We start from the raw sequence: 18331 nt of genomic DNA on the forward strand, positions 1-18331 counted from the left end.
GACATGATTAACCAAAACACAGGGGCCTAATTATGATAAATCATATGGTCTTGGTAATATGACTAAGACACTTGTTCTGAATGGAGTGAATTGAAGGTTGAATATCTCTGGTATGAAACGTGGTGTGCAGTCTAGAAAGACTGTGCTAAACAAGAGTACTTTGATCAAAAACACATTGTGACCAACCTCTAGCAGACCAACAAACCTCTGCTTCCAATATGATCAGTTTTTGACTGATCATTAGTCTAAGAAACTCACCAATTAAGGATACAGTGTCAACATCAGGAAAACAAAGCTTACCATTGTGTTGAAACAATCATGTTGCGGATACTGAATATGAGAAAATTAAGTGTTTCTATTCAAATATTTTGTAAGCATATGCTGAACTCTTCCACTGAGGCTAGAAAATAAGTAGAAGTTCTTCTGATTTGTGTACATGTGCATTAATAGTTTGCTCCTCTGTATTAGTAAAACGAATCCAATGAGCCCTTAAGATGACTGGTAGAACAGAGGTTCTGACTTGAACACAATGTTAAGGAGAGGAAAGCCAGTGAATCACCTCCTTGCAAGAGATCTTTGCATATATCTGTATTTCTAGAGTTTTAACGCATTTCTTTCCTTCCCCTCCCTTCTAGCGTGGCCGTTTACGACAACGGTGTGGTAGTGAGAGAGAGGAGAATTCTGGCTGTGGACAGAGGGTGATATATGACAGTAAGAGGCAGTTTTGATCACCAGTATCCACAGTCCTCCCCCAGCCTGGGCTTTCCTGTCCAGCAGGCCAGGCCAGAAGGTAGAGGCCCCCTCTCTGTGTTAGCCATCCATCGCCTCCACAGCACCCTTCAACACCACCACACAGCCCTCAACTGCTCCCAGAGGCTGTGACCCTCCCCGTTGTTGGAGGTGCTGTCTGTGGGTCATGAGGATGCTGGAGGGGGCCGCATAGGTGGAATGCGGGAGTAAGTCAAAACAGTGTGCAGGGGTGGTAGCGGTGGTGCTGTTGTGTCTCAGTTGGTCTCGTAGGAGGAGAGCAGCGCAGCATCCACTGGCTCCATGCAGGAGGGGCAGGTGAAGGAGCGCATCAGCCAGTCATCTATACAGTCCATGTGGTAGATGTGCATGCAGGGCAGGAACCGGATGGGGTCTCCATACACAAAGTCCATCATACAAATCACACACCTACACAGATGGGGAGACAACGTTTGTATCATGTGGGATTTAGAAAGAAGTTGTATCTACCTACCTATCTTATGCAGTARTTTCATTTATTACAAATTGACATTCAGCACCAGTAAGTGATCGGGCAAGTCCACCGTAACATAATTACGTTACCAGTTTTTTCACTTTAAAATGTATGCCAAACAAAAAACTATTATTTCAAAGTTAACAAACCATACAACTACTTTGATCAATTTCCGTAGAATATTTTACAAAAACAAATTTTGTGGAAGAAATGTACAGATGCCAACTTTGGTAACAGAATTACGGTAAAATCTCCCTCAGGTTTTTAAGCGACCATGTTTTTACAAAAACTCTTAAATATCTGCCCGAATTAAGATTCAAGTATGTCTGCAGAAAGAATGGGGTGTCAGCTATGACACGACACCTTGAGTTAGAAAACATATATTTTGGGCTTTGAACTACATTAAGTGAAGTGGATTAACACCCGGTAACATATGTACGGTAACGTAATTATATCATGGGTCCCTTATCTGTATTACACAGCAATGCATAATTATGGATATGAATGTCATTCTCCTCATGTTTCACATGTTTGGACATCACAGTGCAGCACAGTTGAATACACTGCAGTACAGTACAGCACAACACAGCAGAATAAAGTAGAGTAGGGTAGAGTTCAGTACAGCAGAGTTCAGTATATTACAGTAAAGTACAGTATAGTTCAGTACAGTACATTATACAGTACTCTACAGTAGTGTGCTCTACTGTACAGTATTGTACTGCACTTTACTTTACTGTAGTGTACTGTATTGTACTCTACTGTGCTCTACTCACTGTAGTGTACTGTACTGTGCTCTCCAAACTTGTGAAACATACGCCTATGGTAGGTTCAGATTGAGTCCAGTCCAGTCTGTCTGTGGACATTGAAATCAAGGCCAGGGTGGACCAAATTGCAACTACTTTTTAACATCCATGGGCATCCGGTGACGGTCACTGCTCAGTGTGAGGATGCTGGTTACATTCGATGGAAAGAGAGGGAGCTCATGGGTAGGTGTCAGTAAGAGCTAGGAAAGGTGACAAATGGAGAGTGAGAGAAAGAAGCAGAGAGAGAGCGAGAGGGATGAGTTGTCTAGACTCAGACCGTTATAACACTCTTGGTTTGACCACCAGATGACAGAAAGAGAAAGAAAAAACAGATATGAGCTGAACATGGGGGGAGGAAAGTAGCAGGGGACCCAACTGTGGTTTGTGACTATTATGATTTCCCATTGAAGCCGATTCAGTTGCGGTAATTCCATTACAGATTTMTTTGTAATTCTGTTACCGATCTGGTAACAAAATTATGAATTTTAATCACTTAAAGGGATACTTAGAAATTTTGGCAACAAGGCCCTTTATCTACTTCCCCAGAGTCAGATGAACTTGTGGATGCCATCTTTATGTCTCTGTGTCCAGTATGAAGGAAGTTAGAGGTAGTTTCATGAGCCAATGCTAACTAGTGTTAGCACAATGACTAGAAGTCTATGGGTATCCACTAGCATACCAAAATACCAAAGTATACATTTAATAATTCATAAGCAAAATAATGAATAAACAAAAAGAAAAAGCACTATAACTAATTAACTTTACTTGTTACATCTGTGAAATTTCATTATCGTCTCTCATGAGGTAGAGAATTGTGAAAATATCTTATAGATATGTGAGTTTTTGATTACAGATTTACAAGGCACAAGGCAATATTTCTTAAACTTACAGAAGGCAAACAATTTCTCCAAAACTAAATATAAGTGTTGATATTAGTTGCCAACGGACTTTACATCAACATTGTGTTTTGATGTATTTCTAATTCCTTATTTGACTTTTTCTGGAAGATGTTTATCCAGAAATAACTTATGGCAAATATTTAAGATGGAAAATGGTTGAAAAATGTATCTATGGCTTCATTTCCCCAAATATAAACTCTTAGCTTTCATTTGATAGGCTCCCATGAACTTCACATCTTGGTCCTCATGGGGTCTTTTACATGGAAATACCCGATGTGCATGTGCATACAGAGGTAACGCAGATGCCCATTTCCATTCAGTACGAGGCACATTAATCCAACACAATTACAACATAAGTGTTTTAATGCTTGGAGATGTGTTGTGTTTGAGTGCTGTTGCCGGTGGTACTCACTCTCTGATTCTCTTCTCGGAGCCGTCCCTGCTAGCGTCGTACACTCCCTTGGGGAGGTGGTGTATGAGGCCGATGCGTTGGGCAATGCGGACCTGCTCCTCCTCTGTTAGATGGCTGGCCAGGCGGGCCTGACTGGGCGTGGGGTGGTACACTGGCACATAGGGCTGCTCCTGCATGGGCACAACGACACATATGAACTTGCACTTAGAGGCCTGAGAATAGGCCTAGGTAACACAGAGGGGATTAGTGAAAACACCCACGTTGAAAAACCTTGTTTATTGTGAATATAACGTACAAGGCCATTACACTGTTTTACATTCAAACGACCAAGTTAAGTGCTGACTGGAGTAAAGAGTATCACTGTAGTGCAACTAGAACGAGTATATCAGAGGTGGTTTGAAATTATAGAGCCAGCAGGTGGCAATCTTTCCCAAGTCAGAGCACTTTCACTCTAAAAAAGGGAACATGGGCGTTTCAGTTCAAATTACTGTAATTGAGAAAATGCAAGACAAAGTGTCCTATTGAAATCTGTTACCAATGAAAGGAGTGATTGGCAAGGGCAGCGTAAGCTATTAAGCCGTGTTCACGTTGGACCGTTTGAAGTGACTCAAATCCTATTATTTTTGCACATCCGATTCCAATTTGATATTCTTCCTGCAGTCTAAACAGTCAAAAAGCACAGAATCAGATATTTCAAGCCACATTTCAAACCCCCTTCGTAAGTGGTTTGAAGTCATACAGAAATCTGATTCCTGGCCATGTGACTTGTGTCTGAACCGTCAAATCTAATTTATTTGCCCTCAAGTGGTTTTTAGACTGTTATTTGGCATAGCTTGTTGCTTGCTAGCTACTCTGTCGACAGTTTGATAGGAACATGTGGTAGCTAAATAGCTTCTTAATTGTTTACAAGCAAATGAGTGAATTTGCTAGAAAGCTAAACAGCTACAGCTAGCTAGTTGACTGCTGTGGCCAGCCAAAAATGACTAGTTTTGAAAGTTATCCTTTGAGGATTTAAAAGTGTTCTTACACTATGATTTTGAACATTTAAAGAAACTGGAAAACATCCATGGCAGGCAATGTTGTCACCTTAGCTTGCTACATAACTTCTGAGTGAGCACCACCACCAAATCAGCTTACACCCCTGCGCACACACCCGTCGTTACTTAGACAAAATAACAAATATACACTGAAGTTGCTTACCAAGACGACATTGAATGTTCCTTAGCACCCTAGTTACAGTTTAGACTTAAAAATCAGCTTTAAATCTATGGCAAGACTTGAAAATGGTCTAGCAATGATCAACAACCAACTTGACAGAGCTTGTGTAACGCTCGTCCTCCTCCTCGTCTGAGGATGAGCAAGGATCGGACCAATATGCAGCGTAGTGTGAATACATCTTGATTTATTTAAAGAAAGACGAACACGAAGAACACTTGACAAAATAACAAATCGACGTGAACAGACCTGTACTTGAGAACATAAAACAAGAACGCACGAACAGGAAAGAACACACGAACGAARGAAACGAAACAGTCCCGTGTGGCACAAACACTGACACAGGAACAATCACCCACAAACAAACAGTGAGAACAGCCTACCTTAATATGGTTCTCAATCAGAGGAAACGTAAAACACCTGCCCCTGATTGAGAACCATATCAGGCTAATTGAAAATGAACACAACATAGAAACACATAACATAGAATGCCCACCCAGCTCACGTCCTGACCAACTAAACAAAGACAAAACAAAGGAAATAAGGTCAGGAACGTGACAGTACCCCCCCCCCAAGGTGGCTCGGACTGAGTGACGCTGCCGGACTGAAGTGACGGCTCTGGCAGGTCATGGCTGGCTGACGGCTCTGGCAGGTCATGGCTGGCTGACGGCTCTGGCAGGTCATGGCTGGCTGACGGTCTGGAGGGTCATGGCTGCTGACGGCTCTGGCAGGTCATGGGTGGCTGACGGCTCTGGCAGGTCATGGCTGGCTGACGGCTCTGGCAGGTCATGGCTGGCTGACGGCACTGGCAGGTCATGGCTGGCGGGCGCACTGGCAGGTCATGGCTGGCGGCGGCACTGGCTGCTCTGTCTGGCGGCGGCTCTGGCTGCTCCTGTCTGGCGGGCGGCTCTGGCTGCTCCTGTCTGGCGGGCGGTCTGGCTGCTCCTGTCTGGCGGGCGCTCTGGCTGCTCCTGTCTGGCGGGCGGCTCTGGCTGCTCCTGTCTGCGCGGCGGTCTGGCTGCTCCTGTCTGGCGGGCGGCTCTGGCTGCTCCTGTCTGGCGGGCGGCTTCTGGCTGCTCTGTCTGGCGACGGCTCTGGCTCTCCTGTCTGACGGACGGCTCTAGCGGCTCCTGACTGACGGACGGCTCTGAAGGCCAGGACAGACGGGCGGCTTTGAAGGCTCAGGACAGACGGGCAGCTTTGAAGGCTCAGGACAGACGGGCAGTTCAGACGGATAGCGCAGACGGCTCTGGGCAGACGGGCAGTGCAGATGGCTCTGGCAGACGGGCAGTGCAGGCGGCACTGGGCAGATGGGCAGTGCAGCGCACTGGCCAGACGGGCAGTGCAGGCGGCACTGGGCAGACGGCAGACTCTGGCCGGCTGAGGCGCACAGTAGGCTGGTGCGTGGTGCCAGAACTGGTGGTACCGGGCTAAAGACACGCACCTCAAGGCTAGTGCAGGGAGCAGCAACAGGGCGCACAGGGCTCTGGAGACGCACAGGAAGCCTGGTGCGTGGTGTTGGCACTGGTGGTACTGGGCTGGGGCGGGGAGGTGGCGCCGGATATACCGGACCGTGCAGGCGTACTGGCTCCCTTGAGCACCGAGCCTGCCCAACCTTACCTGGTTGAATGTTCCCCGTAGCCCGACCAGTGCAGGGAGGTGGAATAACCCGCACTGGGCTGTGTTGGCGAACCGGGGACACCATGCGTAAGGCTGGTGCCATGTATGCGGCCGAGGAGACGCACTGGAAGACCAGACGCGTTGAGCCGGCTTCATGGCACCTGGCTCAATGCTCAATCTAGCCCGGCCAGTGCGGGGAGGTGGAATAACCCGCACCAGGCTAAGCACACGTACAGGAGACACCGTGCGCTTTACCGCATAACACGGTGTCTGCCCGTACTTTCGCTCTCCACGGTAAGCTCGGGGAGTTGGCGCAGGTCTCCTACCTGACTTCGCCACACTCCCTTGTAGCCACCCCCCAATAAATTTTTGGGCTTGACTCACAGGCTTCCAGCCTCGCTTCCGTGCTGCCTCCTCATACCACCGCCTCTCGGCTTTAGCTGCCTCCAGCTCTTCACGAGGGCGGCGATATTCTCCAGGTTGTGCCCAGGGTCCCTTACCATCCAGAATTTCCTCCCATGTCCAGAAGTCCTGTGTATGCTGCCGCTGCTGTCGCTGCTGCCCGTTACTACGCTGCTTGGTCCTTGGTTGGTGGGTAATTCTGTAACGCTCGTCCTCCTCCTCGTCTGAGGATGAGCAAGGATCGGACCAATATGCAGCGTAGTGTGAATACATCTTGATTTATTTAAAGAAAGACGAACAACACTTGACAAAATACAAAATAACAAATCGACGTGAACAGACCTGTACTTGAGAACATAAAACAAGAACAGGAAAGAACACACGAACGAACGAACGAACGAACGAACGAACGAACGAAACTAAACAGTCCCGTGTGGCACAAACACTGACACAGGAACAATCACCCACAAACAAACAGTGAGAACAGCCTACCTTAATATGATTCTCAATCAGAGGAAACGTAAAACACCTGCCCCTGATTGAGAACCATATCAGGCTAATTGAAAATGAACCCAACATAGAAACACATAACATAGAATGCCCACCCAGCTCACGTCCTGACCAACTAAACAAAGACAAAACAAAGGAAATAAGGTCAGAAACGTGACAGCTTGACTTTAAAAAAAAATAAGAATAAGGGGCAAATATTGTACAATCCACCTGGTGTGCAAAGCCCTTAGAGACTTCCCCAGAAAAACTCTTTAATCGCTGCCAAAAGTGATTCTAACATGCATTTATTTAAAAAAGTTGTATTTAACTAGGCAAGTCAGTTAAGAACAAATTCTTATTTATAATGATGGCCTACCAGGGAACAGTAGGTTAACTGCCTTGTTCAGGGGCAGAAGGACAGATTTTTACCTTGTCAGCTCGGGGATTCGATCCAGCAACCTTTCTGTTACTGGCCCAATGCTCCAACCACTAGGCTACCTGCCGCCCCATTGACTCAGGYGGTTGAATAATTATCTAAATCAAGATATATTTGTGTTTATTTTCCATTCATTAAAAAAAAGTTTGCATTTTTCCTTCTACTTTGACAGAGTATTTTGTGTAGTTTGTTGACAAAAAATTGACAAAATCCCTTCTGTAACATAACAAAATGTGGAAACAGTCAAGGGGTGTGAATACACTCTGAAGGCACTGTAGATATCCAAATCCTGCCAGAAGCTTTGTCTACGTTTTCCTAATCAACCATAACTTGATCAGGTCCCATCATACGTAGCTTCTAATGTTACAAACATAGTACTTACACTGATTATGAAATCGCCTTTTCTGCTTAGCCATTAGAAATCCTGACTGATCTTTTTATTTGCAGACACTGTGTAACATCAGCAATTTTCATAGAGGCATGGCGTGCATGGCAAAGACCTCAATTTCATGCATTTGCGGATTAATATAGCAAGTATTTTAACGCTTAAACTATGTAAATTAATCTCTGCAGTCAGGCCAGGGACAATAAGCCTGATGGAAGAATGTTAAATGTTCTTCAAAGTGACAATATCTCCACGGATAAACAGCATAGTTTAGGGCTAATAAACTAAAAATAATCCTATTCCCAATCGCATTGGAAGAGATTATATAAATTACCAAATACCATTCAATTGGTTTCCTGAACAAAAATATACAGTGGGGAGAACAAGTATTTGATACACTGCCAATTTTTCAGGTTTTCCTACTTACAAAGCATGTAGAGGTCTGTAATTTTTATCATAGGTACACTTCAACTGTGAGAGACGGAATCTAAAAATCCAGAAAATCACGGAATCTAAAAATCCAGAAAATCACATTGTATGATTTTTAAGTAATTCATTTGCATTTTATTGCATAACATAAGTATTTGATACATCAGAAAAGCAGAACTTAATATTTGGTACAGAAACCTTTGTTTGCAATTACAGAGATCATACGTTTCCTGTAGTCCTTGACCAGGTTTGCACACACTGCAGCAGGGATTTTGGCCCACTCTTCCATACAGACCTTCTCCAGATCCTGCAGGTTTCAGGGCTGTCGCTGGGCAATACGGACTTTCAGCTCCCTCCAAAGATTTTCTATTGGGTTCAGGTCTGGAGACTGGCTAGGCCACTCCAGGACCTTGAGATGCTTCTTACAGAGCCACTCCTTAGTTGCCCTGGCTGTGTGTTTCGGGTCGTAGTCATGCTGGAAGACCTAGCCACGACCCATCTTCAATGCTCTTACTGAGGGAAGGAGGTTGTTGGCCAAGATCTTGCGATACATGGCCCCATCCATCCTCCCCTCAATACGGTGCAGTCGTCCTGTCCCCTTGCAGAAAAGCATCCCCAAAGAATGATGTTTCCACCTCCATGCTTCACGGTTGGGATGGTGTTCTTGGGTTGTACTCATCCTTCTTCTTCCTCCAAACACGGCGAGTGGAGTTTAGACAAAAAGCTCTATTTTTGTCTCATCAGACCACATGACCTTCTCCATTCTCCTCTGGATCATCCAGATGGTCATTGGAAACTTCAGACGGCCTGGACATGCGCTTGCTTGAGCAGGGGACCTTGCGTGCGCTGCAGGATTTTAATCCATGACGGCGTAGTGTGTTACTAATGGTTTTCTTTGAGACTGGTCCCAGTCTCTTCAGGTCTTGACCAGGTCCTGCCGTGTAGTTCTGGGCTGATCCCTCACCTTCCTCATGATCATTGATGCCCACGAGGTGAGATCTTGCATGGAGCCCCAGACCGAGGGTGAGTGACCGTCATCTTGAACTTCTTCCATTTTCTAATAATTGCGCCAACAGTTGTTGCCTTCTCACCAAGCTGCTTGCCTATTGTCCTGTAAGCCATCCCAGCTTTGTGCAGGTCTACAATTTTATCCTGATGTCCTTACACAGCTCTCTGGTCTTGGCCATTGTAGAGAGGTTGAGTCTGTTTGATTGAGTGTGTGGACAGGTGTCTTTTATACAGGTAACGAGTTCAAACAGGTGCAGTTAATACAGGCAATGAGTGGAGAACATGAGGGCTTCTTAAAGAAAAACTAACAGGTCTGTGAGAGCCGGATTCTTACTGGTTGGTAGGTGATCAAATACTTATGTCATGCAATAAAATGCTAATTAATTACTTTAAAATCATACAATGTGATTTTCTGGATTTTTGTTTTAGATTCCGTCTCTCACAGTTGAAGTGTACCTATGATAAAAATTACAGACCTCTACATGCTTTGTAAGTAGGAAAACCTGCAAAATCGGCAGTGTATCAAATACTTGTTCTCCCCACTGTTGGCCCCATGATTTCATGATCTGAAATAAAATATWAAATAAATGTTCTATACGCACAAAAAGCTTATTTCTATCAAATCTTGTGCACAAATGTGTTATATCAAGCATATCAAGAAGCTGATTAAAAAGCATGATCATTACACAGGAGCACCTTGTGCTGCGGACAATAAAAGGCCACTCTAAAATGTGCAGTTTGTCACACAACACAATGCCACAGATGTCTTAAGTTTTGAGGGAGCGTGCAATAGGCATGCTAACTATAGGAATGTCGACCAGAGCTGTTGCCAGAGAATTGAACATTAATTATCATAAGCCGCCTCCAATGTTGTTTTAGAGAATTTGGCATTACGTCCAACTGGCCACACAACCGCAGACCACGTATAACTACGCCAGCACAGAATCACCACATCCGGCTTCTTCACCTGCGGGATTCAGCTGATTAAACTGAGGAGTATTTCTGTCTGTAATAAAGCCTTTTGTGCGGAAAAACTCATTCTGATTGGCTGGGCCTTGCTCCCCAGTTGGTGGGCCAGTCTCCCAAGTGGGTGGGAGTGGGACTATGACCTCTCAGGCCCACCCATGGCGGCGCCCCTGCCCTGCCCAGTCAAGTGAAATCTATAGATTAGGGCCCAATTAATTTATTTCAATTGACTGATTCCTTCTATGAACTGTAACTCAGTAAAATCGTTGAAATTGTTACACGTTGAGTTTAGATTGTTTCAGTATAGTTTGTTTCGCTAATTGAACATAAGTGGGGCATTTAAGGAAAGTACTATGTAATAGGAATAACCACAATGGAATCTCCTTGATTCAGGGTTTCGATGGTGTCCATGTATCAGAAGTTCACAACAGCCCGTCTAAGCTATAGTCTAGGCCTACTTAGTGTATGATCTGTGAATCTTCTCAATGGGATTGGCTATGATGTACAACATCATGTGATATGTGGTCTGCCAGCAAGTGATCTGTCTGTGGTGTGTCTGCATGAACAGAGCACATGGACTGTAACGTCCTGTGCTTCCCAATCTGTCATTCTGTACTCTCTGGGGTTATTTCTGTCAGAGTCTGGCTGTGAGACCGGAGTTCAGACCAGTTCACTGTCTCAGAGCCCAGTTCAGTCAGATGCCAATTTACAGGAAGCTACAACCAGGTCACAGATTAACTTCACTCTCAAAACCAACAGAGCCTCAATGGTAGTGGGGCAATGATGTAGTGAGGGCATGCATAGTACTGTGTATGTAACCTAAAAGATGGGAGGGAGTCTCAACTCTTTGAGGGATTATAGCAAGAACTGGATGACAGAAAATAAGCAAGAAATGAGTGCAGGGTGAAAGCTGGACTTAAAACAACAAAACAGGTTAATTCCTCAAAATGCAACCCTTTTGGAAAATGCTTAAGTCCTATTTATTTATTTAACCTATATTTAACTAGGCGAACAAATTCGTATTTACAATGAAGGCTTACCGCGGCCAAACCCGGGGTAGGCCGCCATTTCACCAGGTGACCTCAGTGCCGAGATGCTGCATATATATATAAAAGTCATTGCCATAGAGAGTTGGAGGATGCAACATTGTATCTGTCCCATTATGGCGTCATTGAGGCCATCTCCATTTTGAAGCTTCCCCTAAAGTAAATGTAATTAAATTGACAAAATTGTATAACCTAATAAGCCTAGTCCTTTCTATACAGAAATAAATAAAATAATTAAAAATAGGTTACCAAGAAAGCATGATTTGGCCACAGAGGATCTTTAGCTTCTTTAAAAATGGCAGTGTCTATCGTCGGAAGGGCCTGCAATTTTGGTAGCTTGCGCAGCAAATATCAAATAGATATATATTGCAATATGCCCAGCTAGGCATATTGCAATATTTTAAAATTCAATTGCGGGGAAAAAATTAAGACTAATCTGTGTTTTAGTTCAAAATGATTTTAGTTCAAAATTATCAACTTAACTGAGAGAACAGTATAGCCTATCTTATTGGCACCAACGGAGAGCATCGGCCATGTCCCCAGTGCGTGTACATATTCACTCTTTATCATTGTTGGGTCAGTGCCACTTGACAGTTTGTTTTTGGACAATCATTTCCTACTCCAAATTAGATGGATGTCATATTGTATTTGTGTCTCCCCTTCTCGTAGACCTATTATATGGATCAGACAACGTCGCTTTTATTAATCTGTTTGTCAGTGTCAGCAGAGTAGTCTACCCTGCAATTTTTTTTCCTATTAAAAAAGATTCTGCTAATGTCTCCAGTCATATAAAGTGTAGTAGAATTGCAACAAATGTGTTAATAAAAAATGAAAAAATTTTCCCGTGCAAAGGAGAAGAAATGCATTTGAAAAAGCCTTGGCCTACTCGATGCCACTTCGCGCTAAGCCATGCATTGAAGTTTTTTTTGCCGAACAGTGATTGAGTTATATTATTAACCTAAATAATGACTATCCAATCTACTCATCACATTAGGAATAGAAGGCTATCTTCCATAAGTCTGCAAATGCAATGATGCATGGAATGCTTTATTATAAAGGTGAATTTTTATGGTGAAAATTAACTTCCCCAAATTTGAAACGCCACCTATGTTTGAAGTTGATAAACTGAAAGGGTGCATACTGCCACCTGGAGTGTGTTGTTTGAACAGATATAAAGCTAAGATTGGTGATTTACTGCCACTTGCAATTATGGAATGTTTGCTCAAGAGTATAATTCATTGGCTGATCTCTCCTGATGACCTGAATGGAATTATGTGATCCTTCCTTAACCCATAGGAAGTCCCACCCAGTTGACTACTTCAAAATGGTGAAAGTCGTCAATGGTGCTGCCCATGCTAAAACAGCCTTTTGGGTACTAGAGTCCTCTTACGTCTATTGTCAGAGCCTGTCAGACTGAGATGACATCACATCAGACCAATGCGCTCCAGGCACGAGTGTTGTCTCATGGGGAGAAGCTCAAAAACTTTTCCTTGATTCCTCATGTCCTTGCTCCTTACCACCTCCCCAAAACCTATTGGATGAGGTCATAGAGAAGGGACCTCTGACCTTCTCATCCAATGGGTTTTGAGAAACAGGTGTGGAGAGAGGATGCAAAGAATCAAGGAAATTTCAATTAATATTCTCCCATGGAAACCTCACTCAAATTGGTCATCCAATCTCACCTCAACATGAATCACACACTCAGTATAATGAAAAACAGGGTCTCGGTGTAAAAAAGTGCTTTTTCTTTGTACACACATTTACTAATGTCAGAAACATAACATCTCTCAAGCATGCAAACGGTTCAACTTGAAACTTAGTTTTAATAGGCGTAAAGGCCAAACAATTCATATCCGTTAGGCTTTTTGCATTGGGCACTGTATTGTGAAAAGCAAAAGTGAAGCATGAGTGATTAAGTTCCTGTGGGATTTTAGTCACAGTCCCTCATTCCCTTATACAGTCACTCAGTGTTTTTTGAAAAGCTGTGACTCAGCATTTAACTAACAAAATGGCCAGGACATCATTTTCAGCCCTGAATTATATTCTCCCTGCCTACTTGTGTGTGTCAAAAACAGACAGACTGAGAACAAAAGTGTCAGAATAACTTTTCCAGACGAGGTCTGGTGCGAGGCTGTGTGATTAGCTGGGGGTGTGGCGGTGGGGCCAGGGGACGTAGTGCAGCAGTCAGCAGTCTCTTTGTCCCGGGGGCGTCAGCTGGGATGTGACGGCTCAGCTCGGACTCTCCTTTTGGCAGGAAACCCACAGGATGACGAGGAGGACAGGAAGATGACTGTCCTTCTCCCTGCTCTCCCATTTAACTCAAAAAGTCACCCTAGAACAGACACCCTTCAATTACCTAAAGGACAGTTTGAAATTTACTGGGGGGGGCTGGTCTAACTCGAGACCAGCCCCCCCCTACAGTAAATGTTGAGTTAAATGTCTAATTCCACATCATGGTTTGCCATCCGGGCCGTTCTGCCACCCCAGGCGGGACCAAAAAAGTGCCGCCCCCCGAAAAAATACAATTGTCCTAGTAAGCAAAATGACATTGAAGTTAGGTTCAATTTAAATTCTGAATGAAAGGTGAAACTGTGTCTTTTCCGGACGTTGAAATCAGGATAATTAAGTGAAAGTTGAAAAGACTTCATTTATAGACGTCTATGTTTTGGCCAAATCAAGGCTGGTTGGTCGTCTGATTGGRTTAGATTTGGTCCAGAACAAAAACCAACATCTGTGGACATGGAAATCAAGGCCGGTTCACACTGCACCAAAAAAAGACATCCAGAAGCCTACATTGTTGCCTGAAATTGAATTTTAGAAATGCCCATTTATGTGGTAGGCCCACCGTTTGTAAAACAGGCAGTTGCATTGGCTTTATTAGTCCTGATTCCTGTGACTAATGAATTTGGCTATTTAAGCTCTGAATATCAGCTACCCAACTTTACAAGAAGGAGTTATGCTGAGCCTATTTGCAATGTGTTCACACAGTGGGAAATGCAGAAGTATTTTATTTCATTTCATTATGATCAACTTATAAAAACATTTACGGATACAAACTTGAAAACCACCAATCATGACAATTTAACCCAATGAAACTCCCGGACAGCAGCTGTGAGTAGCCTGATTGTCCATTCCATACTGTCCATTTTACTTTGACCTGTTTTAAGGATATGTTGTTTGTTAACATGCCAGTGAATTTTCTTTTGATTGTCCGCCATTTAGGTTAAGCTAGTTAAATCGGAGAAGCCTGCATGATGTAAAAAGTTTCCGTCTCATTTACATTGTCATACATTTTAACTTCAGTCTGTAGGCTAAAGAAAAGTCCACATACTCTTTCTACCATTATGCTATATCTGCTACATGATTTTATAGATCATTTTTTTGACGGAACGTTGGTGGAGCGCTGCAGAGATGATGCGGCTCTCCAACAGCACCCTGGAGAGGCGCGCAGGGAACGAACAAGATATTTTGGGTTCCCTGCCTTTGACAAAGTGGGAACTGCTTATCACAGGGCGGCATCAGTGCTCACCTAAAAAGCCCATATGCCACTGGTTGAAAGAAATTGTCATTGTTTTTGGGCAGGATTATGTGAGGTTTTATGTGTTGTTGGAGGTGTGTCTTGGCCAGTTTAGCTCAGAAAATGTRGCCATCGCCAATCTGGCGCCATAGGCAGCGTCTAATTCTTCCTAATGGGCGGGCCGGCCCTGTGTGCAGGTAGCCTACAGGAGGCGGTTGAAGTAGCCTAATCCTATTAAAACACTGGACCTGGTTGTGTTTATGCCACACAAAAGATAATACATTTTAAAAGTTGAGACAAATATTTAGGCTATATGCTATTGAAGAGTTATGAGTTCTAGGTGGGCAAGGAATAGAGGCTCGAATCGGAAGAGGCAGAGAGGGCATTAAGCTTTCCTGAATAACTGGGCCTGCTGGGAGCATATGTGGCAACATTATTATAGGATGACTTGGGAGAATGATGATCCGCAACAGACAGCGCATCTCAGTATCAGAACTAAAAATACAGCCAGACTGGCATGCTAATGTGTCTTTCTGTACCTTATAAACTGTCGAGAATAGACCCACAACTGATCCAATTGGAATGAAATATTTTGCGCCATTATTCAAAATGATATTTTCACAGCAGTTTACAGCCTAGAGTAGAATTTTGTACTCACTTGAAAACAATAATGCAATTACTCATTGTAATGTGGTATTGTAGACTAGACTAGGGAGGATAATTGTAGTGACCCTAAACTAGATCAATAGGGGAGCGTTGAGCTGAGCGCCTCATGTCTTTACTGTTCTTTCATGCGCAATGACGCACCATGGCCTCTCTCCACTTATATTGAAAATTGGTGCAGCTTTGAATGCTTTTGTGTGTGGTATGATTGCTAGTTAGCATATTGCAGATCTGGACCTACCTACCACTATTGTCACTATGAATGGTGTATATAAGGTGCAAGATAGACAGACTAGAAATGCACGATATATCGGTGAACATATCGGAATCGGCTGATATTAGCTAAAAATGCAAACATCGGTATCGGCCCGATGTCTAGTTTAACACCGATGTTAAAAACCGTTGTCAAAGCTTCCGTGCATACCTATAAAACGTAGGAACATTACATAATAACGCCACGTGAAAGTTTGCACTACACGTGCAACACAGCATTCCTAACCTAGCCCACAATGTCTGCTGTGTGGATCGAGCAGTCAACAAGTCGAGCAGTCATTTGAAAGAGTAAAAAGAATTCAGCGACACAACTCGCGAAATCCATTGGAGCCAAGATAATGGAATTCATTGCCCTTGACAATCAACCGTTCTCCGTCATGGGTTATGTTGGCTTTTTCCGACTAGTTGAGTACCGGTACACACTACCAAGTGCTCTATTTTTCAGAAGTTGCCCTACCGGAGTTACACAGCAGTAGCGTCACTGCTATTAGCTTCACGACATACATAAACTCTGCGAGAAAAAAAATAATATTTTTTTCAGGACCCTGTCTTTCAAAAATAATTCGTAAAAATCCCAAACTTCACAGATCTTCATTGTAAAGGGTTTCAACACTGTTTCCCATGCTTGTTCAATGAACCATAAACAATTAATGAACATGCACCTGCGGAACGGTCGTTAAGACACTAACAGCTTAGAGACGGTACGCAATTAAGGTCACAGTTATGAAAACTTAGGACACTAAAGAGGCTAAAGAGGCCTTTCTACTGACTCTGAAAAACACCAAAATAAAGATGCCCAGGGTCCCTGCTCATCTGTGTGAACGTGCCTTAGGCATGTTGCAAGGAGGCATGAGGACTGCAGATGTGGCCAGGGCAATACATTGCAATGTCCGTACTGTACTCTAAGACAGCGCTACAGAGAGAAAGGACGGACAGCTGATCGTCCTCGCAGTGGCAGACCACGTGTAACAACACCTGCACAGGATTGGTACATCTGAACATCACACCTGCGGGACATGTACAGGATGGTAAAAACAACTGCCCGAGTTACACCAGGAATGCACAATTCCTCCATCAGTACTCAGACTGTCCGCAATAGGCTAAGAGAGGCTGGACTGAGGGCTTGTAGGCCTGTTCTCACCAGACATCCCCGGCAACAATGTTGCCTATGGGCACAAACCCACCGTCGCTGGACCAGACAGGACTGGCAAAAAGTGCTCTTCACTGACGAATCGCGGTTTTGTCTCACCAGGGGTGATGGTCGGATTTGCGTTTATCGTCGAAGGAATGAGCGTTACACTGAGGCCTGTACTCTGGAGCGGGATCGATTTGGAGATGAATGGTCCGTCATGGTCTGGGGCGGTGTGTTATACCATCATCAGACTGAGCTTGTTGTCATTGCAGGCAATCTCAATGCTGTGCGTTACAGGGAAAACATCCTCCTCCCTCATGTGGTACCCTTCCTGCAGGCTCATCCTGACATGACCCTCCAGCTGATAATGTCACCAGCCATACTGCTCGTTCTGTACGTGATTTCCTGCAAGACACGAATGTCAGTGTTCTGCCATGGCCAGCGAAGAGCCCGGATCTCAATCCCATTGAGCACGTCTGGGACCTGCTGGATCGGAGGGTGAGGGCTAGGGCCATTCCCCCCAGAAATGTCCGGGAACTAGCAAGTGCCTTGGTAGAAGAGTGGGGTAACATCTCACAGCAAGAACTGGCAAATCTGGTGCAGTCCATGAGGAGGAGATGCACTGCAGTACTTAATGCAGCTGGTGGCCACACCAGATACTGACTGTTACTTTTGATTTTGACCCCCCTTTGTTCAGGGACACATTATTCCATTTCTGTTAGTCACATGTCTGTGGAACTTGTTCATTTTATGTCCCAGTTGTTGAATCTTGTTATGTTCATGCAAACATTTACACATGTTAAGTTTGCTAAAAATAAACGCAGTTGACAGTGAGAGGATGTTTCTTTTTTCCCCCTAAGTTTACTATGGAACGCTGTTTGGGATTTTGCATGTCAAAAAAGATACACTAGCACTGTCAAAGCTGTACAAAAAAGTCTGCAAACAAGCAAACACCGGCCACGAACGATGTGTTTTTAGAATACCGCGTTGGTAATAAAGCATCATTTGTTCGACCGTAACTTCTGGGGTAGCTAGCTTTAGCTTGGTACCTAGCTAGCACCAATACAACCAGCCTGAAAACAATGACCAGTAGAATCTGCAGTCATTTTCATTATTCTTAGCAATGATTTAGGAATCTTTTTGAGTAAGTATTAGCTAGGTTGCCTATTGAAATTGAACTTCAGTTCATGAAAATAAATAGCTAGCAAGCTACTTAACCCTGTTGTCCAAAGCTAATGTTATAAGCAGCCAGCTAGCTTCATCTGGCTAGTGAGGCTTTACCGGACCGGGTTATGTGTTATGAAGCTTGCCGCAATAAGAACTAGGCACAATAGTGGAATTTGCGGTTTGCCTTCAAAATAAAATATGTCATTGACAGTGATGCAAATGAATACAA

General features: G+C 44.0%; 1 protein-coding gene across 1 annotated transcript in view; it reads right to left on the reverse strand.

Annotated features, from left to right (window-relative positions):
- Nucleotides 1–596: 596 nt before the first annotated feature.
- Nucleotides 597–18331, reverse strand: part of rnf11b (ring finger protein 11b) — a 31391-nt gene continuing 13656 nt past the window's right edge. The window contains exons 2-3 of the mRNA XM_024004722.2: nucleotides 3355–3524; nucleotides 597–1176 (exon numbers count right to left, since the gene is read on the reverse strand). Coding sequence (XP_023860490.1) covers nucleotides 1005–1176; nucleotides 3355–3524 — 342 coding nt within the window. The 3' untranslated portion in view covers nucleotides 597–1004. The remainder of the gene's footprint in view (nucleotides 1177–3354; nucleotides 3525–18331) is intronic.

Source organism: Salvelinus sp. IW2-2015, linkage group LG16, assembly GCF_002910315.2.
Source record: "Salvelinus sp. IW2-2015 linkage group LG16, ASM291031v2, whole genome shotgun sequence".
Taxonomy (NCBI): domain Eukaryota; kingdom Metazoa; phylum Chordata; class Actinopteri; order Salmoniformes; family Salmonidae; genus Salvelinus; species Salvelinus sp. IW2-2015.